Source organism: Desmodus rotundus, chromosome 8, assembly GCF_022682495.2.
Source record: "Desmodus rotundus isolate HL8 chromosome 8, HLdesRot8A.1, whole genome shotgun sequence".
NCBI lineage: Eukaryota > Metazoa > Chordata > Mammalia > Chiroptera > Phyllostomidae > Desmodus > Desmodus rotundus.
Window position 1 is genome coordinate 132,362,171 of NC_071394.1, and position 27,913 is coordinate 132,390,083.

At 58.0% G+C, this 27,913-nt stretch overlaps 1 protein-coding gene across 5 annotated transcripts in view; it reads right to left on the bottom strand.

Moving 5' to 3' along the window:
• The window catches only part of ITPR1 (inositol 1,4,5-trisphosphate receptor type 1), a 209,359-nt gene that overhangs the window by 114,394 nt on the left and 67,052 nt on the right, over positions 1 to 27,913 (bottom strand). For 4 of the 5 annotated variants that reach the window (XM_045199754.3, XM_053929774.2, XM_053929775.2 and 1 more), the window contains exons 5-22: positions 26,269 to 26,355; positions 23,933 to 24,091; positions 22,605 to 22,703; positions 21,526 to 21,609; positions 21,295 to 21,441; positions 19,199 to 19,294; positions 17,738 to 17,782; positions 14,267 to 14,421; positions 11,785 to 11,884; positions 10,689 to 10,849; positions 10,060 to 10,201; positions 7,084 to 7,242; positions 5,956 to 6,128; positions 4,920 to 5,039; positions 3,809 to 4,003; positions 1,645 to 1,896; positions 1,133 to 1,274; positions 260 to 413 (exon numbers count right to left, since the gene is read on the bottom strand). In XM_045199754.3, coding sequence (XP_045055689.1) covers positions 260 to 413; positions 1,133 to 1,274; positions 1,645 to 1,896; positions 3,809 to 4,003; positions 4,920 to 5,039; positions 5,956 to 6,128; positions 7,084 to 7,242; positions 10,060 to 10,201; positions 10,689 to 10,849; positions 11,785 to 11,884; positions 14,267 to 14,421; positions 17,738 to 17,782; positions 19,199 to 19,294; positions 21,295 to 21,441; positions 21,526 to 21,609; positions 22,605 to 22,703; positions 23,933 to 24,091; positions 26,269 to 26,355 — 2,470 coding nt within the window. The remainder of the gene's footprint in view (positions 1 to 259; positions 414 to 1,132; positions 1,275 to 1,644; positions 1,897 to 3,808; positions 4,004 to 4,919; positions 5,040 to 5,955; positions 6,129 to 7,083; positions 7,243 to 10,059; positions 10,202 to 10,688; positions 10,850 to 11,784; positions 11,885 to 14,266; positions 14,422 to 17,737; positions 17,783 to 19,198; positions 19,295 to 21,294; positions 21,442 to 21,525; positions 21,610 to 22,604; positions 22,704 to 23,932; positions 24,092 to 26,268; positions 26,356 to 27,913) is intronic. The other variant, XM_045199755.3, reaches the window with a different exon arrangement.

Genomic DNA, 27,913 nt, shown 5'->3' on the forward strand with positions numbered 1-27,913 from the left:
GCTAAGCAGACACTTAGGTTGTGAGGTGACTTTCAAATGGTTCAGCAAAACGCACAGAAGCCCATACAAATGCACGGGAAACGCACAAAAAACCCATTACCGGTCTCTGACTCTCGGTCGGGGGCGCAAGGGGGTGCGACACGCTGTGCTTCCAGCTTGTGTTTGTGCAGGAGGCACTCGGCAGCGGGAAGTGGAGCAGACAGGACAGGACCCCCCGGGGGCATGCACCTGCCAGCCCCCCCCCCCGCCCCACACCCACCTTTGTTCTCGTCCCCTTTCGCCATCTTGCTGATGGGGAAGACGGTGGTCACGTGCACGCAGTCCAGGATGGCCAGCAGGATTTTGGTTAATCGCAGGAGGTCAGAGAAGTTGTAGAAACCGAAGTATATGAGGTTCCTGGCTAAGTTTACAACCTAGCGTGTTAAAGTGGACAGAGGGGGCAGATGGCATTAAATACACTGTATCCTTCAGCCCCTCTTTCCACCGACCAGTTCATGGAGGGCCGATCCCGACCTTCCTTATGACGAGAGAGGACGTGTGTTTTGCTTCCAGTTTCTGATCCATTTTGGTTCATAAGGGGAAGACAAGAGATGAAACCCTGCAAAGCTACTGGTCTGCCTGGTGACCAGGTAACAGAAACTGACCTGGCCCTGCGGTCTGCGCGGGTTCCCCACACAGTGCAGGACGAGCCAGTGACTCTCAGCAAGGACACAAAGACAGTGTCGTGCTCGAAGACGTAACTCCTCAGAGGAATTAGTGTCGCAAAGGGAAACACTTCATCTCGAAGGGAACGAGGACTTCTGTCCTGCAGGTGATGCTCTGCCACAGCTCCCCAGTGCAGCCTGCCTGCCTGCCGTCACGCTTACTGGGAGGTGTACCGGGCACACACCGTCTTCCGCCGTTTCACTCGGCCCCATCCACCCGCGCACCTCAGAGCGGAGCTACCATCAAGCCAGCGTACGGGCATCCGGCCTCTTTCACCCTGGGACAGAACTGCGTCGAGCCCCTTCTTATGACACAACCAGTCTCGTGATAAAAAGCACCAGGCACTGAGATACTCCCACCGCCCACCCCCCAGGAGAAGCGGCCAGTGAAAAGCACGCACCGCACGGGTCACCTCCCCGCACGTTACCTCGAACGTCAGCTTGTTCTTCTCCTTGTCGGAGAAGGGGAAGCGCTGGCAGACCACGTCCCGCAGGTACTCCTCCACGAACTCCATGGTCTGCGCAAACCGCTCCTTGATGTCGTCTTTGGAAGCCCCACTGCTGTCATAGCTGGAGGGGAGGGGGGAGGAAAGGTTCCAGGGAGGTCCCCCCTCCCGCTGGGTCCCTACTTCCCTCCCCGCTCCGCACACGCCCCCGAGATACACGTCTCAGCCGCTGGTCTCGGTACCAGCTGCCTGTCCCCACCGGCGCGCAGATGGTGCTGCAGTTCGCGCCGGTGCCAGCGGACACAAATATTTGCTGAATAAAAATACACTCCCGCCATTGTCTACACTCCTGAGAAAAACCTTTGCCATAAAATGTATGCTAAGCTTTAAAAGACCCACAGCTCCGCCTGCCGCCCGTGGTGTAGCTGGGCCCGACCTGACCACGGGCGCTTTGTCGCAAAGCACGGCCCACGCCCACGGTCCTGGAGACTCACTCGTCGATGGCGATCTCAGATGGGATCTCGGACCAGAGGCGGGCGTACTTCACGGGCGTGACCTGCTCCTGGGGGTCGCGGTCCACGTGCATGTGCAGCATGAGGCGGCAGAAGGAGGCCCTGAGGTCGTAGGGCAGGTTCTCGTCAGACACGCAGCGCAGGATGAGGTCCACGTCCAGCTGGCCGGAGACCTCATTGATGGCCAGGTACTGGCGGTCCAGGCACATCCTGGCGAAGAGGTTCAGCTGGTACCTGGAGGAGGGAAATGACATCGGACTCGAGCTCCGAAGTCGCTGCGGGCCACCCAGGTGGCCTCGGTTCCACCGCAGGGACCCAACTCCCCTAGCCAGCGGGTACGTCCGGGTCCACTTTCGTCCCAAGTGGAGAAAGGACCGGGTTGAGTGAGGCGGGGAGGCCTGTGTGCCTGCCCTGCCCGGCCGGAGTCGAGAGGTGCCTCCCAATTCCGCGTGGCCGTGTTTATTTTATAAGATACACGAGGAAAACACGGTCAGCCAACCAGCTTGCCGGTTTCCTCGGTTGTGTTTTCATTCGGTAGCCAAGACCACGTGGGAAACGTTAAAGCCCACGTGAGCCTCGTTAGCCTCGTTAGCAGTTCTGTGATGCCTGTGGGATCTCAGCTCATGAATGCCCCTCTCTGACACACACGTCGAAAATGAGGTGTGAGGAGTAGGGGCCCCTCAGTAAGTCTCTCACTTTCTTCCTCCTCCAATCTCACAGGACCTTTGGTAACATCCAAACTCGACCATGGAGACACTGTTTCTCATCCATTCATGGGAGAAGATCCGCCAAGCATTAAAGGAGTAAACATACTTGTGGAAGAAGGAAGCCAGAAGCTTCCACAGGGGCCAACGCTGGTTTCTGACCTCAAAGCTGCACTCATTCGCCATCCCCACGAGTTACAGGACCGAAGACACTCCCGACCTCGCTAAGCACCAGCGAAATGCAAATTTAAACGATTCTGTTTCATGCTCACGAAGTTTAACGAAATTGAAAAGCACCCCAGTATCCAGAGATCGCAAAGACGAAGAAACAAATGTTTGCATCCACAGCTGAGGGGCGTGTGCACCAAAACACCCAATTTAGGGCCACTGAGCGGAGTTTAAAACATGCACACTGTCTTGCTGGACCTCTTCCACTTTGAACGAGGACGTCCCCCGACACGAGAAACTAAAGGGTGGCAGACACCGAACGTCAGAGCAGTGAAAACACACTACGTTAATAAAATGGAATTCCATCTGCGTCCACATTCAAGGGGCGGATCTACCTCCTTAACGTGAATGCATTCCAGGCCCAACACCAAAGAAAGAAGGCAGGTTTCAGGATGGACAGTGCGTGTGGAGGGACACGGCACACGCCTGCACGGGGAGAACGCAGACTACGGCCGCAGCAAAGGCACTGTCACTGGAATTCCACCTCTTTTCTTAGAAAAAGACTGTGAACACTTGCCCATCTTTCCTTCCCTTTTTTTAATGATGTATCATTTTTTTTTCCTTTTCTCCCTCTCCATTCCCTTCACTTGAGGCGGCAGGGCCAGCAGGCCTTACAGCTGGGACCAAGGAGACGCTGGGATGGAGGAGGGACAGACAGAGGCAAACAGACAAACGGACCGGACGACACCAGCCAGGCTCACGCTGTCGGACAAGGGGGCTCCGACTCAGGGAAGGGGGCGGCTGGAGAAACCCCCTGGTGCTGACGAGGAACTGACAGAATGGTGTGAACTCGTGGGTTATCGCAGGTCTGTGTGGACAGGTACAGAAGCAGACCTGTGCGCACGCAGACAGGTAAAACGTGTACGCACACGCACGCACCACAGTCCCTGGCTCTGGCTGCTGAGGTCCCAGGAGGGTGGCGCTATCTGCCTCTTTTGCAGACACTGGGGCACAGAGCGGGAGGTCTGCCACGTGAATGAGGTCAGGGTCTGGGCCCAGGCAGGCAGGCTCCCAACCTCTGTGTGAAACGCACCTGCCCCGGGGTGAGCGAGCACAGGGCCTCCCTCTGGCGCGGCCACACCCAGAGGCCCAGGTACCGCCTAGGCGCCGAGGAAGCCCTCCACTCCACTCCTCACATACGCATCCGCCTTGCGGCAACCATCGGAGGACAGGCTGCGACCGAGTCCCGGGAGCGATCGCCTCCGTGCCCTCACCGGTAGTAGCTGAGCACATCGCGATCCTCCTTCTGCCCTTCCTTCGCATCCTGCGCCAGCTCCCGCACGCTCTTGCTGCGGATCTCCTTGTTGCTGTCTCTCCAAAACAGCCACACCTCCTCCTCGTCCTCTCCGGCCTCCAGAGCGTTCTCTCCGGAAGAAACACCTTCAAACTCAAAACGAGAAAGAACCAACCTGGGAAGTGAAACGAGGTGGGAAGACGTGTTAGGTCTGGCATGGGCATCGTCGCCGATCTCCGACCCCCTGCAGCAAGGCCCTGGCGTCCCAATCCACGTACAGAGTCCCCACGCAGGAAGTGTTTGCTCCTCCCACAGGCCGAGTCACTTTAAATTTCCAGCCTGTGGTTCTCCACCAGGAGATGTGCCCACCACGCCTGGGGATCTGTGTGTCTTATCAGAGAGGGAGGAGGGACCGCCGGCTTCCAGTGGGTAGCACCGGGGATGTGGCTACACACCCCACACTGCACAGGACCGCCCCCGTGTCAGCCATTCAGCCCCAACTGTGAAAACACCAATGCTGACAAACCCTTTGTCAGCCCAAACCCCAAATCAAGTTATGCACAAGAAACAAACAAAATCATGAGTTCAGGGCATGGTTTAGTTTTGGGTTATTTTAAACACGGTGTGTGTAGTGCTGGCCCCGCACCCCTCAGGCCGGCTGTCCCCGTCCTAAAAATGGATCACCGCTGCTGGGGCCCCGAGAGCACTAGTGAACAGTGAAAACCCAGAAACTGTTTTACTGACACGATGCACGGCAACACTGAATTAGTGCCTCCGTTAAAGTTTCAGGGGATGACTACACTTGGAGAACTCTAACCTCTTAAGTTAAACTGAGTGTGTGTTACATGCTCCCAGGAGAGCGTGTGTTGCCTGGAAGCCAGCAGGTAAAGTGACGCCATGGTGGAGGCGGCCACCCAAAGTGGCTCTGATTCCCCGGCCAAGGCCGTGGCTAAGGGAAGCTCTTGCGCCGGCTGGCTCGGCTTCGGCCCGAGTGTGGAGACACCGGGGGTTCAGTTTCGTCCCTCACAAGCACGGATGCCCATCAAGGGCCCTCCCTCCTCTCCTCCTGATCGGACCCCAGGGCCACGCACTTGGTCTCGATGAGGATGTCGGCGTTGGCTGGGTTCAGCACAGCTTTGCATATCAGCTCCTGCGTCACCGGGATCGACTTGTTCATGGACACGCAAAGGTCAGACAGGTAATCCAGGAACCTGTGGAGAACGAGAAGCCAAACAAAAGTGCTCTGTGGACTGAGCCGAGGTCTGGCCCTCGGAGCCGACTTGTCAGCAAGCAGTGAGCCGACGGCCGGCCGCAGTCCCGACGCAGACCGTGAGCCCCGTCCTCAGGGGCACCGTTACTGGGGGAATGGCCCCTCTGTGCCTTGGTTCCCTCATCTACGGAAAGGTGTTATGTGCAGCCTCAGAGGGCTGCTCCAAGGGTTAAAGGAGACAATTCAGGCAAAACACGCACAGCTCCCTCCCTGGCGCGAGAGACGCTCCTGAGATGTTACCGTCGTGGCCCGGAGCGGCTGGCTTCCCTGCAACACGAGCAGCGCTGTGGGAAACGGTGCCTGAGGGGGACACCCACACTGTCACCTCGCCCGTGTCGCTGCAGGGGGAGGGCCGCAAGGAGAAGAGCAGAGCGAGGGGGTCGGTGTGATGAGAGAATGGGGTCCTCTGTCCATAACAACGCACACTGGCCACGCCTGCCACAACCAGGCTTGCTGGACTCCCTCGGATGCGAGGTGGTGGGGGGGGGCACTCTAACTGGTCGCCGGGGGGTAACAAGTGGACGGCAGGCCACAGTCGGGGTCACTACTGCACAGCCCGCAGTGCCGGCCCTTCACGCATTACCCTCCTTCAATGTTCCCAGCTGCCCAGTTAGCGGAAGAGGAAATGCACGCTCAGGGAAAGCCCAGGTCACCAGCGGGCAGGTGGTAGAGTGGGGACCCACCCCTGGTCCCGTCCCAGTACCCCCTTCTTCCTGTGACACGTCCAGGGCCCTGGGCACACCTGGCTGGTTGGCACAGGTGGGCCCCCACCGAGAGAACGTGGGCACAGGCACTGCAATCACCGCAGCACCTGCACCTCAGACGCAAGGCCTGCGGGGCGAGCCCACGCCCCTCACCTGGGCTCCCTGTTCTTGCGCACCAGGCTGACGAAGGTGTCGATCTCGGCGGCGGTGATGTGCTTCTCCAGCAGCTTCCGGTTGTTGTGCAGCAGGGCGGTGATGGTGTCCTCGGCCAGCACGTCGTAGCCGATCTGCTTCTGCATGAAGCCGAACTGCTTGGCAATGTACTCCTGGTGGGAGAAGGGAGGCCCGGGCAGGCGCAGGTGAGCCCAGGCAAGCCGGGAGCAGAAGCTCGGCAGTGAGTGTCCCGACGGAATGCCTGCCTGGGGACGGGGCGGGGGGGGGGGGGGGGGGGGCACCACCCCCACTCCTGTGCCAGGGCAGCAGCGGCCTCGGCAACAACACAGGGACTGGAGCAATCAAAGCTGAGTTCGAAGTACAGCAGAGCCCCTCGCCCTGCACCTTCAGTCGCCCAACGTCAACCACAGCCCCAGAACACTCCGTGGAACGTTCCAGAAATAAACAATTCATAGTTTTAAATGAAAGAATCCAACCCAAAAGAACCTATGCACCCCAATGTTCATAGCAGCACAATTTACAATAGCCAAGCACTGGAAGCAACCTAAGTGCCCACCAGTAAACAAGTGGATCAAAAACTGTGGTTCATTTACATGATGGAATACTATGCAGCAGAAAGAAGGAGCTCCTACCCTTCACGACAGCATGCAGAGAACTGGAGAGCATTGTGCTAAGTGCAATAAGCCAGGTGGTGAGGGACAAACACCATATGATCTCATCTATAAGAGGAACCTAATCAACAAAACCAACGAGCAAACAAAATATAACCAGAAACATTGACATAAAGACCAGACAGCGACCAGAGAGGCGAGGAGAGGGGATAACAGGGGAAAAGAAAGGGAAGGGTCATCAAGGAACATGTATAAAGGACCCACGGACTTGGGCAACAGGGTGGGGACTGACTGTGGGAGGTGGGGGGTGGGCGGGACAGGGGTGCCCAGGTCCCCTCGCGAAGGACTCTGCACCATCCTGCCCGGCCTGCAGACACTCTCCGCCCGCTCCAGGAGCAACTGAACAATGAACGAGGTTCCCTAGCCACGCCTAAGCATGCTCGTGACACGTTGCACTCGGAAGGAAAGTGCCTGAACATCGGGGGCCTGGGCGCACCTGGTTCTTCCTGTAGTCTTGCTGCGAGTGCCGGAGCACCCGGTAGCACAGCCGGCAGATGTGCCGGAAGGGGGCGTGCCGCTGGTCCCCGAGCTCCTCCAGCCGCAGCATCGGGCCGTCGCCGCAGTCTGTGAAGGGTGCCTGCAGCAGCTTGAAGATCTGTTCGAGAGGAGGAGGAGGGAAGACTTACCACCTCGTGTCTGAGAGCTGGACGTAACCCCGAGGGTGCTGACCCAGCACAGCACCCCATGAACTCGGCCTCCACTCGCCAGCTAGGACTGGTGCTCCCTGCGTCCAGGCCCCGGGGGCCGGGGGGTCGTCCTGCACAGGTGGGCGCAGGGTGTCGAGTGGTGGCTACAAGTGCAGACCTAGGAACCAGGCAATTCTAGGCTGAACCCATATGCCTGTGTGGCTCCCTGCAGCCCAGACCGCGGTCCAGGCACCCTGCAGCTCTGTCACCAGTATAACAGAAGGAGGATACCAGGCTCACAGGGTGGGGTAAGGATAAAAGCAGGTAATAGTTGTTGGCTGCCTAAGCACCATGTTCGGGGAGGGCTCCGGCCAGCGGCTCAGAGCATCCTGGCCGCTCGGGGACCTGCTGTCACGGCGAGGAACGGGCACTGCACCAGAGGCTGATCTGGGAGCCACTGTGCAGGCCAGCTGTGCATCATTCACCCATGGGCCGCAGCTCCCTGTTGAAAGGCGATGGGGCGCTAACACGGCAGGCCCATCGCAGACTGACGGGAGAAGGGGTGCTCAAACCCCACGTTCCCGCGGGAGCTGGGGGATTTATGGCCAACGTCTGGTGGCAGCGGTCGGGAGTCCCCCAGCTGAGCTTGCGGCCAGCCTCCCGCAGCTTTCGAGAGCTGCGTGGCATGCATACCTGCCCACCTGGCCACCCCAGAGGTGACTACACGCCGGTTTGTTTACTTACACCAGACAATGCCAGCTATGTGCTTCCTGTAAGCTGTCACTCATTCTTTACAGCAAGGCCGTGTGGGGACTTACAGGGCCCTCTCAGGCCAAATGGTTTCTAGCGCTTGACGTGACTAGTGCCATCTTTAGGAGCAAGTTGCTCTCTGTGACCTCCAGTTCACCTGGGAGGGGTGGGCTGGAATGGGATTGCCTGAACAAAATGTTCTCGAGTAGATAAGGAGCCCGGTATGTGGTTCACTGCCTTGGGACACACAGCTCTGAATAAGCACCTGCCATCTGGCTGCAGGCCACCTGTGTCCTGGGGGCTGTGTACATCCAGCCCCTTCCAGAGGCAGAGAGCCACCCTCCTGGCCAGAAATTCAGAAACTGTCCGACTCGGGGGTTGTCGGCCTCTTTCTCCCATCTCCGGGCCTGTCTCCCCCAGAGGCCGGTGCCAGGGGCCCCGTGGCCTGCGCTCATCTGTCCTGCACTCCGCCAGATGGAGGAAAAAGCTTAGCGACACAGCGCAGAGCACTGGCTTCTGGGGACAGTAATGGCATCAGCTGAACTGCCCTTGGGGACCCTCAGGCGGAACGCTCCACCAGTGTGTTTGCGGCGGCGCTGAGCTGTCCAGCCACGAAGAGACACGGGGCAGACGTGGACGTGCAGGAAAGTCCACACGCTCCGCGAGGCCCACTCTGCGGAATTCTGGCAAAGGCAAACGATGAGACCAGTGACCGCGGGGGTGGGGAAGGGAGGGGTGAATGGGGGGGTGGCAAAAAGTCCATTAGGTTTTTTGAGTATGTCGGCTCTCCCCCGCTATTGGCTTCTCATGGGTAGAGGCCGGGGTGCTGTTAAACATCTTCCAACATATAAGCCAACCCCACAGCAAAGGATTATCTGGCCAAAATGTCAACAGTTCCAAGAAACTTCGCAAATCACTTCTGACGTGTTTCATCAGTCACAGCGCCTTGTGTCCAAACCCTGCACAAACCTTTTTTGCATTTTAGTTATGTTTTTGCCTCTCTTGAAATAATAAAGCATAATGTGCCAAAAACATTATGAATGTTTTTCCATCCTCAGTATTAAAATGTCTGCACAGCCCTGGCTGGTGTAGTTCAGTGGACTGAGTGCCGGTCTGTAAACCAAAGGGCTGCCGGTTCGATTCCCAGTCAGGGCACATGCCTGGGTTGCTGGCCAGGTCTCCAGGGGGTGTGTGAGAGGCAACCACACATTGATTCTTCTCTCCCTCTCTTTTCATGTAAAAATAAGTAAAATCTTTGAAAAAATATATTTAAAACATTAAAAAATACAAAATAAAACAGCTGTACAAAACTTCACCAATTTCAATACCTTTTTTGTAAATCACAAGTGGCAAACACAAGGCCCGTGGGCTGAATCCGGCCCTCTACCTTGTTTTATCTGGCAGCAACACTGAGCTCCTTGCCCCTAGTTAAGGAGTAGTTACATTGATACAGTCCTAAAGTTACATTCGGCCCTTTGAAGGCAACTGCGAGGCTGGTGTGGCCCGGGGTGAAAATGAGTTTGACGCCCCGGTTGTAAATGCACGCTGATAGGATAGCTGCCGTGATACAATCTAACAAAACTGTTCTGAATTAAGTTAAAGTCACATAAGCACTACTAGATCCACTGTGCAGAAAAAGCTAAGGGACTTCTGGGCCGATCCAGTGTAACGGCAGCTCCACGTCATCACGTATTTGTCCAGGCCCACCCAAGGCACAACCCCAGGGGTGGACCGCACGTGAGCTACGGACTGGGGGTGAGGACGCTGCCTCAGCGAGGGCCCATCGACTGCAGCCGGGCCCTGGGCTGGCGGGGGATGCTGACAGTGGGGGGTGCTCTGCGGGGTGGGGTGCGGGTAGTGCAAACTCTCCTTTCTACCCACCCTGCTGTGAACTTAAAACTTCTCTGAAAAATAAAGTCTGTGTTTCACACAAGTCAGCCGCCCAGACTACCTAGGTGGCACCGTCCAGGTCCTTGGGTCCGACCTGCGGCCTCACCGGCTTCTCACAAAGCCCTGAGATGTCCCGTCTCACCTACCTGCTTGAGGATGTTTTGCTCTCTCATCAGCTTCTGCCGCTCCCGGTTGGGCTTGGAGAAAACCACTTCCAGCACGTCTTGGCCAGAGTTCGTCCCACCGGTGACAAAGTAAACCAAGTCTTCCAGCAGCTTGGTCACTGACCTGGGGGGCAGAGATGCGGTCAGAGACGGCAGGGCCCCAGCCCCACAGCTGGGGGGCTGCCCCCTGGCTGAAGGAACCATTTCACTGAAAGCAGACCCGTTCTGCCCAAGTTCCTCAAAGCTGACATCAGGCCAGTGACCAATCAGAGGGAAATACAGATGACACGCTTGTGTCCGTGGAGAGATTATCCCCTTTGGAAACTGTTGGCCTTCAAAGTTTCTATCGTAAGGTCCTCAACCCCTGGTATTTAGTAAGCTCACTCCAGAGACGCGCTGGAGACAGAGAGAGAGCATCTTTGCAGCCTCACGGACGTTCGAGAAAGGGAGCGCAAAGGAGACTGTTACCTGAACACCACAGGCCAGTCCAGCCACCCACGCTAAGCCCCGCTGCCCCCACACTTAGCTGCTCAGCGCTCTCTCCGCAAGGGACCCAAGAAGTCCCCAAGGGCAGCAGGAGCTGTCCAGCCTTCGGGGGGCGGGGCCCTCACCTCCTCTCGTTCTGGGTGATGGTGCCTTTCTCCAGCTTCCCCGCGATCGAGCCCAGCACCTTGCTGGCGTCGTTGGCGAAGTCCAGGTCCCGGACCTCGGCAGGGGACACTGGGACGATGGCGAACGCTTCCTTGTCCTCCTTCACGGGGGATGTGCCAATCTGAAACACAGGATGGTCTCTGAGGGCCGCCGTGTGGGCTGAGAGGGGACAGCAAACCTGGTGTGCGCAGGGCCCGGGGCAATCTGCAGGGCTGGGGGCTCCCCTGCAGATAAAAGCAACTCAGCAGGAAAACGTCTGGAACAAGCACCCCGAATGGTGAAAACTGTGACCTCTGGAGACCGGAGCTGAGGGAACGGTGAGGCGGGAGGTGGGTTAGCACCGTCACCCACAGCTTCGTGTGTTAGAGGGGCATGCACCCCTCGTGAGCCCACGCACGCTCACCAACACACCAGGTGCCCAAGCCAGACAGCCACTCTTGACTCTAGGTCACAGCGTTATGGGGCTGGATGCTGCACCAGCCTCTCAACTTTTCTGTACCCCCAAAAGTGCTCGTAAAAGTAGAAGAAAAAAAATCCCATAACTTCCCCATCACCCCCCACCAAAAAACCAAAAAAACCCCAACAGCGAGAGCATCATGCCATTTTTCCAAAGAAAACGCCTATGTTCACGTATTTGCGCTCTACGACCCTGGGGACGGCGGGGACGGCGGGGAGGCGGAGGTGAGCGTCAGGGAGGGAAACCGAAGGGGCTGGAAGAACTGCCGAGAAGTGAACGTGCTTATTCAAGTGCACAGAAATACAGAAATAGCAACGACCGGGGAAAATCAACCAGCGTCTGACGTCCCTCAGGCCACAAGCAGACCCCCTGCGGCCCAAATGACTGTTCAGACAGACGTGAAATCCAGACAACGGCTCGACCTTCAGGGCAGAGGTCACGGAGGAAAAGAGAAGGTTCTGGCTATTTCAAAAGCCCCGGGCTGGCTTGCTTGGCCAGGTCCCCAGGAGAGAGCACTTTCAGCACGATCGTGTTTGTCTGTGACCATGCTCTTGCCACAGGACTTTGCGCTCGCCACCCCCGTCCGGCCCCGCACTCACTTTCAGCATCACCGGCTTCTCCTCCTCCTTGTCGATGGGGATGTTGGTGCTGTGGACCCAGGTGTTGGTGCATAGGTGTCTGAGCCGGACGTAGGAGTTCCTACGGGAGAAAGCAGAAAAGGTTGAGCAATGGGAATACTTCGGTTTTCGAACGCCGCCGGCCTGGACTATGTTCCATCGGAACAGAAAGGACGTGAAAATGGCTTCCTGCCACGTGCAGTGCATGATGCAAACCGAAGAGCACCGGGGGCCGGTCCAGGACACACCCTGGTGCGTTCACCACAGCAGGCCGGGCACTCGGCCCCACAGCATCGTGGAGGCTGCACCGCTAACGGAGAGCACGTCCCGGGAACGGGCGTCTTGGAACGTCCGGGGTCTGGGCACGAGAGCGAGTGAGGGGCGTTGACTGAGGCCCATCGCCAGTCCCCGTGAGGGATGACAGAGGACTGACATTTCCGCACGGACCAGTAAAGCAAAACGTGAAAGTGTAACGCTCCTGGGGAAAACATGAGTGAATGTGGAATAGCCTTTTTGAAGCATGAAAACAAAATTCGAGATCTCTGCATTTTAAAAATAGAAGGTGGGCAAAAAGTAAGGAGCAAAGGCTCTGGATAGGTATTTCCCCGAAGACAACAGACATACAGCCAACAGGCTCAGCAAGATGACCAGCAGTATCAGGAGCCATCAGAGATGCAAATCACCAAGATCCCACGTCCCGCCTACTAGGATGGCTAAAAAACAAACAAACAAACAACCCCCCCCCCACAGAAGGGCTGGAGAAGCGGGGACCCCACCCACGGCTCGTAAGAAGGTAAAAGGGCACATCCGTTCCTCAAAAGCTGGGACCCAGAGTTACAGATGACCCCCTTGTTCCACCCCTAGGTACGGACCTGAGAGAAAGAGAACCTACGTCTGCCCAGCAGCGTGCACGCGCGGGTGCACAGCGGCACCGTGCCCAGCAGCGTGCACGCGCGGGCGCACAGCGGCACCGTGCCCAGCAGCCCACGGGGCAAACCACCCTCAACTAGTAAGCGGGTAAGATAGGCACACCGAGGTGTATGTAACCGTGTAAAGGAACATCATTCGGCAACAGAGTGAAATACAGGGCTAGTCGTGCTACAACTGGCTGAAAGAAGCTGGTCACAAAAGTCCATGACCTGCCCAGAACCGGCAGCTCAACAGAGACCAACAGTGGTGGGGGCGGGGGGGCGGGGGTTGGCGGCTGGGCTGGCGCTGGGGAAGGGAGAGGGGCTGCTACGGGGCACGGGCCCCTCTGGGGGGTGAAACTGTCCTAAACCGATGGTGATGTTTGCTCCACTCGCTCCTCCACTGAAAACCAGTGAGTTCAGCACTGTGAAATGCTGTTATTTAAAAGCAGCAAAGGCTCAGGGCGAACCTGGAGTCCGCGGAGCTGTGCACAGACTTGGGATTTTGTGGGAACACGTCTCCAGCTCTCCCCGGATTCTTAAGGGGCTTGCCACCCAGCAATCATTTCCTGAATGACGGTGGGAAGCCCTTCCACACTGTAAGGTCCCCTTTGGTGTGGACGCTGCCCTGCACGGTGAGGCCGAGGAAGAGAGATAGCAGCCGGCACGAGAAGGTTCTCCTGGAGCCCGGACAGCGCCCACCTGCAGCTACCAGGTTCACAGCCGGGCTCGGGCTGAGCAGGAAGCGGCGAGGAGACAAAGGAACAGAAGCGCAAAGGACTGCTCGGACAGGGACCTGGGAGAGCCATTCCCACCCACGCTTTGCTGACCGTCAGAACTGCCCGCTCGACCCTGTTTGGCCTAAACGTGTAAGGTCTGGGGGCTCTGGGATGGAACTCGCTGACCTGTGAAGAGCTGTGCAAACTCTGAGCCTCAGATTTCCTATTCATACGACGGGGTGAATAGTGATACCCGTCCCCCAGGGGCCTTTGTGAAGATGGAATCCCAGAGCCCAGGGAAGCACTCGGTGCTGGGCATGGCGTGAGGTTAGCACTCAGAAAGGGTTAGCAGTTATTGGGCTGACTGTTGCTGACTTTGTTAAGCACGAGCTTTTGTCCTGTCTGCTTCCGGTCCAGTTATTACCCCAAAATGCACTCTTATAAAACTAAGAGTTAAATTTTATAAAGTAACCAAAAAGACCAGTCTGACTTCTAAATACAATAAAATTGACTTTGCACTGAGTTCCAAGCATTCCCTTTCCTGAATTTCTTTGCAATTGTTTACTCAATTGACCAAGCGGTCTCTCAGCTTTGGCAGAGGAAGACAGTAAAGGAAAGACAACCCTGAGCTACTTCAGCTTCAGGTTTGGCTTGTTGATCTAAATAGAGCACATTTAGCGGCTTATCCCGCCACTGAGAACTCAACCGGTGAGCAAAAAACTCAGACGCCATTCCGATGGGCAGTCAGGACAAATCCTTCACCAACCTCTGTACAAAATCTCCAAGGAAGATTCCAGGAGCCCCGCTCAGGTGGGAGGAGCCACGCGAGCACCGTACCTGGGGACCAGGCTGTCACCTCCGCGCAGAGTGGTGGGGTCTAACTCAAAGATGGAGGAGATGTCGTTGCCTTCCGGCACGGAGACCAGGGAGTACACCATCTTCTCCTGGGCGTTCCGCAGCCTGCTTCGAGAGGCGTCCTGGTCGGGGTCCACCTGGGGAGGAAAAGGACCAGTCAAGGGGGCTGCGCGCTAGTCCCACTGCGCCCCGAACCCTGCATGGGCCACAGGAGCAGGAAGAGGCGGAGACACTGTGTGAGCTTTGGCGGGCGGAGTGCCCGCATTTCAGCACGGTCACACGATACGGGCGCCGGCCATCCATGCTGGGAACAGCTACGCTCTCCCTTCTTGTCGGGTGGCGACAGAAATGTGTCAACAGTGGGGGCCAGCCCACCTGCCCACCGCTGGCCAGGGGCAGAGTGACACAGGGCAGCCGTGAGCTCGTCCAGCAGCGGAGGGGGTTTGAGGAGAAGCAGCCTGAGCAACTCCTCCCGTGGATTCGCGCACGGGCTGTTGTGGGAACCTGCGTGAAACCGCCCGGCAGTGAGGATGCAGCTACTTCCGAAGAGCAGAAATAAAGTAGAGAAACCTGGATCCAAGTGTTTGTAAGTAGGGGCCCCAGGGTGGCCAAGAAACGTGTGTGAGACGTCAGACCAGCCCTGGAAAAAACGTCCATCGTTAATCCCAAGGGCAGCCCATGACAAAACAGGGCAGGGCCCCAGCTACGCGGGGTCTGGCCGGGACTGAAAACACCTTCAGGGAAGGCCAACGGACGATGATGAAAGTGTCCCTAAGAAACTAAAACCATGGGGAGGGTTTAAGCAGGTGGCCAGCCCTGCACCTGCTCCACAAGGCTTCTCGAGGTCGCTCTCAGCGCTGGGATGCTACAAGGGTTTGACTGTCACATGTAACGTCCCCCTGCACCTCCTGGGAAACCACATTTGCGGTGTCCCTGCCTTGCTTGGCTCAGGTGGACGCACTGCCTCGCCTCCAGTGCAGGACATGGGAGGGAGGGGACAGCGAAGGGGCCAAGGAGAGAGCCCGGGAGACCTGAGTTCCCTGGCCTGCCCTGAGGACCGGAGGCTGCTCCACCAGTGCCTTCTGTGAAAACACGCAATGGAAAAAACGCTGCCTCTTTATGCCCCAACCTGGTCCTCCCTTCCTCAACCTCCTGCCTCTGACAACTGCGTGGGTCTCCCAAGCAAACCGGCGCCTCATGGTCCCATCGACACTGGAGGGGCATCATCGAGGGCCACAGGTACGGCCACAAGCTCCGTCCAGGAGAAAGAACTTCGACTTGACCGTCCTCTCGCACCTGCTGTGGCCTGGAGGGTGTTCGCACACCACTTTCTAGATAAATCCCGACCTGATTCTGTGTAAGACATGGGGCTGCACCACAGGCTGACAGCTCAATTTTGGGACCTGCCGGAAGTCCGGGAAAACCACATCCCAAGTCCTGAGTCAGGGAAGGAAGCTGAGACACGGTGCAGTCTCGTACTCGGGGAGCGGCTGGTGCCTGCCACCTAGTGGGGGGATAGCCACACTGCAGGAGGCCCTTGGCCGCCAGCCAGCTCCTGTGGCCTTTCTCTCTCTCCCCTGATCCAGGGGAGGATCCAGGTGCCCCTGAATGCAGAAGGACGACAGCAACAAAGTGGAGGGAGGCCCCTGGCCCTGAGACCAGTGCCAGGAAAACACAGGACCGGAGAGCAGAGAGGAATGAGAGGCCTCCTCTCAGGGACTCGTGTACCCAGGTCCCAAAGCCCGGGGTGAGGGAAGGGGGCTGGGCCCTCCCCACGCTAACACGTCCACAGAAGCAGGGCTGTGCTGCTGGCCTCAGGGTGCAGGGCAAGCCCCACCCTCCACCACATGCGGACCAGCGCCCAGCCGAGCAGCCCAAGGTCTGCACCAGCCCACAGGCACCGGGAGAGCCCGGCGAGAGGACCTCCTAGAGACCCCGAGGGACCGGGACCTACAAGCCGGGCCTGCCTCCTCTCTGTCACAGGCAGGCCATCCGTGCTGGCTGCCCCAACTCCTCGGCACTGCTGCCGTGCACCCAGAGAGCTGCTGCAGAGCAGGCCACCGACCTGCGACCGCCCTGAGCGGCTCGCCAGAGGCTGATTACTGAGCTCTCTGCGGCCCTGTCACCTGCACGACTGACCGTCACTGGACCGGCACGAAGAGCACAGTCACCACAGCTGCAGACGGCGGCCCATCCGAGCCACACAGCGCTGGCACTGGGGCTGCCGTCTAAACGCCATCTCAGAGCAGCGGACCCCGAACATCAGCTCCCCCTGCAAGATGCCGCGGGGCCCCTTCCTGTCCCCTCGCACGGCAGCACTACAACCTGGGGCGCTTGTCACAGAGACCGTCCTTTCAGGAAGAAGACGGTGCAAGGACGAGGTGTCTGAGGAAACGGACCGCTGGCCTGGCCCAGATGCACGCCCCAGGGAGCCTCACACCACACAGAGAAGCTGTGTGAAGGTTGCCCTGCTCACGGGCAGGAATCTGAGGGCTCCTGCCCCCCGCCCTACGGGAGGGGAGCTTCCAGATGGGCCCAGGAGTGGGGCGACGAGGACCGAGGAAGAACAGAGGGCAGGAGGCGAAGCCCCCACCCCGGCAGGTCCATGCAACACCTAGGCCCCAGCTCCTCTGAGATCCCTGCCCAGCGCCCTCCAACCATGTGCCTCCAATTCGTTCAGTTTTAGGGGGAAATACCCCCAATACCACCTGCCGTACCCCAGACGTGATACGTGGACATGCAGCGTCAGAGCAGCAAGTGCGTGAGCTTTTGTGAGGCCTGGACCAGCAGGGAGCGCACCCCAGAAAACGGCCTCATTCACGCCCGCCTCTCCTGTGCCGCACGCCCACGGCCCTCTGCAACCCGTCCCCGTGGGCACTCCGGTGCCTCCAGAGAAGGATCCAGGGGGCCTGGATCTGACCCACATTAAAGTTCCTATGCACATCGAGAAGTCTACTTCTGACCCTGCGGAAAGCAAGAACGGACCGTTGGACAATTCAGGGTGGCTCGGAGGTCAGGCGCCTCGGGCTGCCTGTGTCACCTCCACAGGCTAAATGACACTATCCACCTCACGCGCACATTCCTGGAAAATCCCGAATGAGGCACGGAAAAAGATCAACAGCAAGAGGACCTCTGTTTGCAAAAGGCTGGCTCCTACAGGGCCATCACTGTCACCAACCTAGGAGTCTCCCAGGAGGTACGGTGACCGCCAGCAACCTAGAGGCGGCCCCTTGACTAAGCACACACAGAGCGTCCTGACGGACGGGCTCTTGAACCAAGGACGGGCTCTTGAACCAATCAGGACACGGGAGACACACAAGCCCTCAAGGAAAGCAGACCAGGCCTCCCCTTCCCCAGCACTCAGCGACCGCAGGCGGCAACAGTTTCTCAGGGGGGCTGCGGAAGTCGGCCTCACCCTACGGGAGGAAGACAAGAGCTCTTGTCCATACTTACTGAGGGCTGAAACTCCAGGCACTCCTCCTCAAAGTCTGGGTCTGCCTGACGGAAAAGAATCAGCGGGAAATTAAGGCATCCACGACTTCTCAAGCACTCGGCCCGCCTGCAGGACACGGCAAGGCCCGCGGGCACCTTTCAGCAGCCGGGCCCTCGTCCCTTCCCTCTGGTCACGAAACCAGCATGCCACCACGAGACACACCACGTGAGCACCACACACGGACAGCCTCCCAGTCCCTGAGGGACAGGCACTTGGGGTGGACAGCGGGACGCCACAAGGTCACGAGCTACACGACAGTGAAAAGCCAGAGATAAAAAAAAGAGCAGTATCCAGTCGCCAACCACGCTGCTTGTTTTTAGTGAGACAGGAACAATCCGTGGCCTCCAGAGCTACGTTCGCCCCAGCACGCAGCAGCCACCCCAGCCGTGGGTGGCCCCGTCGCCGGCCCTTCTCACGGCGGGCGAGTGGGGTCCCGAGAGCCCTGGGGCTCCATGGCAAGTGCCAACTGGGTCTCGATGGCCAGTTCTGAAATGGGGCGAAGTCGACAGTTCATACGAGTGTCGGCATCCCGGGGTCAGTGCCTGAGACTCAGGCCTCGCGGGGTCAGCTGCAGGAGCAGCGCCGCCGGCCTCGCTCCAGCTTGGGAATCTGGGAGCGGTCCCCACGCTGGCCCGGGACAACGGGGGTGTCACCGGATGTGCGACTGGAACGTGAGAGGAATGTGCATCGCACGTCCTCCGGCCGGCAGAGCAGAGGAAACCTCCACACCTGTCACACAGGAGGACGGCTCCTTCATTTGGCACAAAAAGTAAAAGATACCAATTCATTCCTCCTGTTCTTCAGCACTGGGTCTCGCCTTCCTTCAAAACCCCCTAGCAGACATTAAAGGTGAAGTGAATTTCTTTGAATTTGACACTCCCCTGGATACACTAGTCAGGCCCCGTCTGTTCCACGCATGCTGAGAACCACATGCCTCACGAAGCTGCCTGATTCTTCCTGTCTGAGCGCTCGCAGCTCGACATGCCGCGTCCCGCTCGTTCCCGCCAGGAGCAGGGCTGGGAGTAAGATGTGGGGAGAGCACTGTTAATGAGCAGAGCAGAACAGCAGCCTTCGGCCCGGATTAGCGTTCGTTCTTGAAATAAACCTAATCTCTCGGCAACTCTCGATGCGCAGCACCGCGCCGCGCCAGGAGCTGCAGCTCACATCCCCGGAACAGCCCAGTCTTCCGACTCACGTTCTCCCCACATCTTGCTGCGAACCCCCTGAAGGACTGGACGAGTTAGGCCTCGTTACCTTTTGCTGTCTGTGAGTGGGGAAGGGAGGCAGAGGAAACGGGAGAGCGGGAGGAGGAGCAAGATGTCGGAGCATCACCCTAAGCCCCCAACTACCCAGCGCCTGCAGGGAAGGGAGGAAAGGGGACACGTCAGCTTGACAGAGAAAAATCCCAAGGTGCCACTTACCTCTGCAGCTAAGTAATGCCCGGTGGCCAGATGCTTGAAACGGAAGAGGCTGTTCCAATAGCCCGCTCCTCCCCTGCACGGGTCGTGCTGGACTACCTGTAAGCGGAGGAGGAACGGTCAGGTGGAGGAAGGGTCAGCCCGTGCCAGGACACCACCACAGCAGAGACGTCGCACACAAGTCATCGTCCCGCAGTGACATTTTAGTGGAGAAAACCCAGCACCTTCCAACAAACCCCTGCTAAGTGCCGGACGTAATGTGGGAATGCAACCGTGAGGAATTGCTAAGTCGTGCTTCTCGGGACAGGAGGAGGCTGTCGTAAACGGTTCCACGGTTTTCATTTGATCTGCCCCAGTCCTCACGGAGTAGCAGCTGAGATGCTGAAGCTCAGCCCCAGGGGGCGCGGCAGGTAAGGAGGAGCTTTGCGAGGCTGTGGGAGCCGCCTGTGCGTGGAGCTCGTGTGCGACACACGCCCGCCAGCCTGTGAGCACAACCCGACACGCCTGGAGCCCCAGCTCCCGCTGCCAGTCACAAAGGGATCACTGGAGGCTGGTGACGTGAACGATTGACGGGAACCTGCCACAGACAACTGGACAGCTGGGTGCACCGTGGGAAGTGAGTGTGCTCAGGGGGTGGGCAACAGGCGTGCAGTCATGACCGCCGAGAAAGGGGACACAGGCGGCCTTGTGACTGTCCGGCTCCCTCCTGAAGGCCCTCATGGGTTGGCAGCGTTACGAAGGAGAACCCAAGCAGGGGACACGGGTCCCACCAAGTTGAGGGGGTAGATCAGACTTTAGGGAGACTGGGATGGCTGGAATTTGTGGGGGGCAGAACAGTGCTCAGCAGTGTAAAGGAATGAAATGTTGATACATGTAACATCGTGAATGAATCACAAGTCGTTACGCTGAGTAAAGGGGGAAAAGACCAAAGAAAAAAACAAAAAACAAAAAAACTAAGTACTGCATGCTTCCATTCACGAGAAGTTCGAGAACAGACAAGTCCAGTCCCTGGATGGGGGGTGGGGAGGTAATCAGGCAGCTGCCTGGACACAGGCTCCCAGGAACCCCGTGGGTGCTGCTCGAGTCCTGTTTCCTGTTCTGGGTACGTGGCTGGTACGTAAAGCTCGTCGAGTTTTGGGCCCTCTATCTCTGCTCTGCTAGATCTCGATAGAGACATAGAACAGCTGAAGCGAGGGAGGAAGTGAGGTGGCCAGCTGAGGCAGAGAACTGGACCTGCAGGAGGACGTCAGGGGCGGGGCAGAGTCCCCTGCAGCTCAGGCCCGGTCCCTCTACCGCAAACCCACCAGGTCAGTTGCTTCTTGGTCCCACGGTCCGGTCTCCGTCCTCTCTCAGTGGCCACATGATGGGCAGGTCACCCATCGTCCCCAAACAGCACCTGGGTTATGCTCCTCCCCTGATGAAAGCAACTCTCCAAGCTCCTTCCCCCCTGTGAATGACAGCCTAGCTCCCCGCAGCCTGGACAGGAGACCCCACAGACGCAGGTCCCTGAAAGCAGTTCTACTTTCAGCACGTATCCCCAGCTCCCAAGTTACTGCATTTCACCCCAAGGCTGTCTCCCATTTCCAATTCCACGCCACTGTCTCACGTGAGGAGCCTATTCCGGAAACACATATCATCCCATCAGCGCCAGCACAGACACTGCCTCCTCCAGGAAGTCTTCCCGAACCCTCCCCTCCACCCGAAGTTCTCCCGCCATCATCTAAGCCTGCAGAGCACGGGGAATGGGCCTCTTACCACCTTAACCGCCCCGTTATCCGGCGCTGACTTTCCCATCCAATCCCTGACGTGCCAGTGCCCAGGTATCAGGCTGGGGGGGCACGTGAGTGCGTGTGGTTGAGACAGAGAAACGGCAAGGGACAGAAGAGAAGGAAGAGATGATGGACCAGAGGAAGAAACCCCCAGTTTCTGCTGAGCTTGGTTCCGAAGGAGATGCTATTTCTGCCCCAGGAGCCCCCGGCAGCACTGGGGTGTGTGTGTGTTTGCGGAGCGGGGGCTACCAGGGAGTGAGGTGGGTGTAAGGACCTGGCCGTGGTTTGCTGCTGCTGCCACAGACCCCCCAGCCCCCCACCCCTCCTTACCTCCACCTCCCACAGGGCTTTGGAGCTGGTGGCGGACGTGGCTGACTGCCGGCCGGTGGTTCGCAGGAAGACATGCTGCTTCTTCCTGTGCTCGTCACAGGTGAGGAACTTCTCCTGCTCGGCGTGGAACAGCCTCACCACGTCCCCCTGGGCGCACACGGCGGGAGGAGGGACAATGAGTCTCAGTCAGGCTGGGGCCGCTGCCCCGCCGGCTGCCCAGCCCGCACTCACCCCCTTCAGGATGTCCTCCTTGTTGTCGCTCCACTTCATGAACAGGACGATTTTCCAGCTGGTGTTGCAGTTGACAGAATTGACCTGGAAAGAGCCAGACTTGTTTCTTCACGCTCCCCTCGCCGCGATCCCGTCCTCCCGCCCCACACCCTGCAGCCCGGCACCCTTGCGGTCCTGGGCCCCATGGGTGCCACTGACCCACCGGAAGCGTTGGGCAGGAAAGGGCGCCCTGTCTCGGCGTGAGCTTGGAAGCACCACGGGAGCCACGCCTCCTTCCAGGACAGCCGCCCTTTCCCCAGGTCGCTGCTTCTGCCGCCAGCGAGCCAAGGCCCAGAGAAAACGTGTGCTTGTGAAATGGGACGGGCTACAAAGGCAGAGCGCGCCCAGTGCCTCCGCCCTGCGAGGTCAGGGACCCTCCTCACTGCCCGCTGCAGCCCCATCCTCAGCCTCGTCAGGAAGGCAGGGGGGTCTCCACGCCCATGGCAGAGACAGAACACTGATGCCCGGGCAGCCGGGGCGACAAATCTACGGTCCAGAGCTGCGGGTCACATTTGGGACTGGAACCTGCACCTATTGGGCTCAAGAGCTTGTGCCCTTCCTCCCTCAACCACCAATTACTTGTCCCCATCGTCACTGTCCTGTGTCCCATCCTCGACAAATGAGACGCTAAGGAGATGTATTGACAAAAGCGGGGCTCCCTCTAGCTGGCAGCATGTCCTTCTTGGAAATGAGCTACAGGCACTCTCTCTGAGAGGACGAGTCAGAGACCAAGGAGCCCCTGGGCCGGGAAGTTTGGTGAGAGGCTCCCTCCAACGGCTTCAACTGCAAAAGGATCCCCCAGTGACATTAAGTCACCGAAAACTGCGCCCTGGAGTGACAATCAGCCGCACCCCCCACCCGCTGTACAGCCCTGCACAGCCTCCTGGGCGGCCCTGACACAGGCCTCGGCTTCCCTGCGTGCAGAGCAGGCACACTGGCCCACGTCACTGCTGAAGCCACTATCAGCAGGGACAGGCTGTGGCCCCAGGGCCTGCTCGTGCCCCTTGCCCCTCCGGCCGTGCCCGGGCCTCCAGACTCACCTCGTTGCAGCCGGGGTTATCCACCAGCTGATGGCTGCTGGCATGCAGCGGCTGGCCAGCGTTGACGGGGTTCAGGACCACCTTGTCACCTATGACCACCTGGAAAGGAAAGGGCCAGAACAGCTTGTCACAAGGCAGGTCAGGAGTCCTGGGTAGAGGGCAGCAGGGTGTCCTCAGAATGCCCCCTGGCTGTGGCGCGTCTGGGCCAGCAGGGCAGGCCGCCCTGTGACCTTACATTCCCTGCCCAGCCTGAGTGATGGCAAGACCAGCATGGATGTCAGCTGCCAAGGCCCCCTTTCACGTGGTCACAGACATGCATCAACAGTGCCAGCAAGGTCTCAGGAGAAGGCTGCCCCCAAGGGGAATCTTGGACTTTGAAAAAACAAAGGTGTATTTTAGGTGTGGTGTGAAGGTGTTCACACTCCTTTCAGTACAAGCCACACTGAGAAGCACATTTCCTCGAGGGCCCGTCACACGGACACGTGTGTGTGTGCATTGTGTGTGTCTGCGTGCACTTCCGCAGCTACTGACACCCGCACTTAGGACAAACAAGAGCCCCCCCAATTGATGCTTATCCTCCCCATGTGGGACACAGCCCGTACTCTCCATTCTACCCCACTTTCTAAAATGACAGCCGCATGCCGCTACGCTGATCTCGGGGCCTGCGAGTGGAAAGACACAACTACCCACAAGGACGACACTCCGAGCCCGCCTCCCCTTCCCCAGGATGGCTCAGCCCAGCAGGCAGGCCTGCGGGACAGGAAAGCTAAGACCTCGCTGAAAATGAAATTCAGAGCCAAGCGCCTGGTCTTGTGTTATTTCAGGGAAGGGGAAGACTGGACCTCACGGGTCCCTAAGGGTGAGGCTCACCGATTTTCAGCTTGATGCCTTGGGGGAGCTCACACAGACTGGATCGTCTCTAATTTCAAACGAGGTGGAGATAATCCCACAACCTTCTCTCCCCCCCCCCCCCTTTCTCCATCCTTCTTAATAAAGGTTATTTCCAAACCAGAGAGGCGTTTCCCATCCACTAGCCATCTAGACAGGCCGGTGTGCCCCGGACACCTGCCCACGGTCCCTGCCCTCCTGGAAGGTACTGAGGTAACGGCCGCTCAAACGCTGTTTACAGACGCCCAGGAGGGAGAGACAGCCACTGTGTTTAGGTCACACATCTCTGTTTCCCAAACACTGGTTTCCATGGTGACTGCCTGCCTCTGGTCATACAGGAGAAGCCTGTGGTTCTGCCTTTAAAGCTCTCCGGGTCGACTGTGGTACGGATGGATGGAGGCCCAGGGGGCCACAGCTCCCTGGCCACACTGGGCACTTACACTGTCCCCGATGGAGCGCAGCTTGTAGAAGGGCTGGATGTAAAACCAGGACCCCTCGTTCCCTGCCTCGTCCAGCGTCACCCGCATGGCGTTCTTCTCCAGCAGCGCCGGCAGCCTCTTGTTCACCGTCAGGTATTTGTTGCTTTTCAGATGCAGGAGCTGAGAACCCCAGGAGAGCATGCTGGGATTCAGCGAGCCTTTGAATCTCCCGTTCCTCCCAGTCACATAAAATATGGATCAAACCTCCCTCCCACCCCTGAGCTAGTTGTGACGTTGGAGAACCACAGGAGTGCCTGAGGTGGGCAGTGATGTAAGGAAAAGAAGGGAGAATGAGCAAAGGTGCAGAAGTCGAGGAAGAGTTGTTTTCGTTTTCCCAGCACAGCCTTGGCCGAGGGCACCACCGGCTGCCGGCAGGCACCATGTGGGCTGGGAGAAGGGCCTCACCCCGGGCCCGGGAGCTGAGGAGCAGCTGTCTGAATACCCTGACATGGGGGGACAGCTAGGGAAGGGCATTGCTGAGCCCAAGAAACAGTGCAATTACGGGGTGACCCCACGGGGGACAGTCCTTTCATTTGAAGGAACGTGACTGCTAGGGACTTCCACCTTGAATTTCTGAGCATTTTATTCTGCTTCTTAGGTACTGGTCACAGGAAAGGGACAGAAAAACCGGAGGGCCAGATGGGAAAGGACTTGTCTCGGAATAGGTCTGGACCGGGAGGCGGTGGCTGAGGCTTCCCGACGCAACAGGCTCTGAGAGGAGACAGTGGGGAAGGTGAAGACTGCCCAGCTCTGGAGAGAGGGGGACAGCATCCTCGGCCTCCACTGCCCGCTGCCGGCACCCCTGTTCCTGCGTGATCTGTGGTTCCTAGAACACTCGAGTTGGGCCACAGATCTCTGCCAGGGTTGTGGGGGCAGAGAAGCAACATGTCTCACGGGTGAGCCTGCCATCCCTGCCACCAGGGAAAGGGGAAGGCCATGCCCCCCACCTGAGGGCCATGGCCCCTGACCCTCCACACACCTGCCCAGGTGCTGAACTCAGGTGGTTTGTAAACTGACGTTACTGAGAGGTAGGCCCCAAGGTCCAGGCCTGGGAAGTGCCACAAGTAACGCTAGCTGATGCCAACTCAGAGGTCACCCTGCAACTGGTACTTCCGATGGCCCTGGGCGGCAGGAACTCTCATTCCCCATTCGCTCCTGAGCAAACAAGATGCCCCACAAGGCCTCTCGCCCCGAGTCTCAGGTTGGGAAGTGGCATGATTGGGAACACACCAGAGGGTGTCTGCTCATAGCCCCCCCAGGCCCTCTCTTGTCTTTGTTTCGGGCCGCACCCTCCCGTCTGACTCGGGAGTCAGCTCTCCAAGGTCCGAGGCACTGGCCTGGCCTGTGACAAAGCCGAGCCTGAGCCCACTTGTCCCATGTCCTGTTCACTCAAGGAGATAAAACCTGAAGGGGAGGTGGGGTGGGACTGGCCGGACCTACTCTTCAAACAGACTGGGAAGCTACTTGCACTACGTGAAAAGGCCTAAGAGGAACAGCCCAGAGGGTCGCTGTCACCAATGCACAATTCTAGTTTCCCCAAGTCCCTGACCGGCACAGCTCTGCCCCCGACGGGCACAGACGGGAAGGGGCTCCTTTGTCATCGGTCCAGTCTGCAGTCAGAGAACTGAAGTAAACATACCCTTCCAAAGAGAAAAACGAAGATAACCGAAGGGGTCCAGTTCTCATGAATGGGTATGACTTTGACCCTTCGTGCCTGGGCAAAATGAGGTGGGAACTGGACAAAGATGTGGGAAAGGGCCACATCTGGCTCTGGACAGCCCCCCACGTGTTTCCTTAGCGAACCCCAGCTGCCGTGTCCTGGGTGGTGTTTGGTCCCCATGTCAAATTTAAAGGCACCGGAGACCAACAGGTACACCTCACCTCTCCTGAGGCAAGACGTGAGGCCTGTCCTCTACGAGTGCTCTACCTGAAGGTACAGGAGTAGTCCTACCACCTCTGGCAACAGCTGTCGAACCCAGAGGTGAAAGCCACAGGAGGCCACTGTTCACCAAATAGGAACTTCCAGGGGGCGCGAGTTACATAACTGTGACAGCCAGGCTCCTTTTCCGGGGGGAAGCTTCCTGCCAGAACGTTTGGACGGATCTCCAACTATCAGCCATGGCGGGAGGAACAGGTTCTCGCACTGAGGGGGCGCCACAAAGCCCAAGGGTCCGGCCCACGGAGGAAGCAACGCCAGACCTTCCGCAGGGCCCTGTCCGTCCAGTGAGTCCCCTGGAAAGGTGGCCCGGCCCCACCCCGCGCTGTCCAGCTCAGGAAGAGGAGGGCACCCGGCTTACCTGGATCACATTGCCGTACTGGATCACAGTCCCCAGCAACTTCCTGTTTTCTGTCTCGTTCTGCTTCTTCTCCAAGTCTGCAGCATGCTGCGCGTGGAGAAGGAAGACAGGTCACCACGAGGTGACCACGGGCTGCAGCTCTCCGCCGTGACGCGGACCTGAGCTCGCCGGTCCGTACACGTACCCCTGAGGCTAAGCGAACCAGCAGGACCCATGAATCCAACCCTTCTTCGCCTCTGCGTTCTTGGCCTTTTTGGCTTTTCAAAACTGTGTTGTTGTTGTTTTTTTTAAGGAATTTATGGACTTATCAGCTTAGGGTAAGATTAAGGCATAAGCTTATGTATTTTTAAAGAAAGCAGGGTAGGGGTGGAAGGGAATTTTTACAGCCCTTTTGATACTTGCAGAAGTCCTCCTTCAAAGCTCTGGAGTGAAATCAAACCGAACTTAAATGCTGGTGTGGGGCCATTTCTGGTTCTGTGACCTGGAGTGAGTTACTGAGCAGGTGTGTGCCTCAGTTTCCCCTTCTATAAGACAGGGACAAAAACAGTGCCTCATGGGAATCAGAGCCTGCCACAGTAGCATTCATGGGGTGTCAGTTCTTATTATGGACATCAATTATCATTTATTTCATTTCCACAGTGCTCCCTCGAGGGGAAGGTCATTATCCCAATTTTATAAAAGAAGAAACAGACACGGAGAGATTTAAACATTTGGTCGACGCTGCATAGCTAAGTGGATGATGGGTATGAAAGGGCTTTGTTATACTATTTTCTCCACTTCTGTGTATATTTGAAATTTTGCTTAAGAAGCTCTTTTCTCAAAAGCCACACATCTATGAAGTAGCAGAAATAATCCTCGAAGCCACATTTGGGTCAACTCCAGATTTACACAGTTACAAATAAGGCTGGGAGATGTTACTAGCCCGCATTCGGCAGGCTAGGGAAATGGTAAAGCTGAACAGCGCCTCCGGCAGAGTCTCCTGGGGCCACCGACCGACCTGAACAGCCATTTTTCACCGTGCACCTGTTCAGTGCTGGCGGTCCTGGGAGTAGGCCGGAACCGGGCTCCCCCTGGGCCATGCGGGGACTGTTGTCCCGACCCATCCCCCAAACCGAAACCGAGGGAAACACAAGTCAGAGACGAGACTCAGCAGCTAATCTGGTGGGGGGTCAACCCTGACGCCCACTCTTGTACTCCGGCCCGGTTCCCAGTGTGCTCCTCCTCCAGGGTGGCCTCTCTGAGAGGTGACATGTGCCAGGTGCAGAAGGGACAGTGGGCCGGCACCAGACCAGGCCCATATGGACTTGCTCTGGGTACCACCACGTCACCTTGGCCAGCCACTCAATCTCACAATCCCCATTCGGCATCCTTGTCCCTAAGTGGGGACCACGCAAGCTGGTCGGGGCTGCTGTGAAGATTAGAGAAGAAGCTTGGCACACACACACTAGGCACTTGATACATTGTGACCATTATTATTATTGTTATTATCATACAGGCGTCTAACTCTCAGAAGTGCTCCAATGATGAGCCTCCCAAAGGTGGGCCAAGCTGGCTGGGTGAGGAGCCTTCCAGCTGCTTCAGACTCAGGCAGCATCTGCTCCACCTATACCTGGACGCAGGCATTCTGAGGAAGGCAGGTCACTTG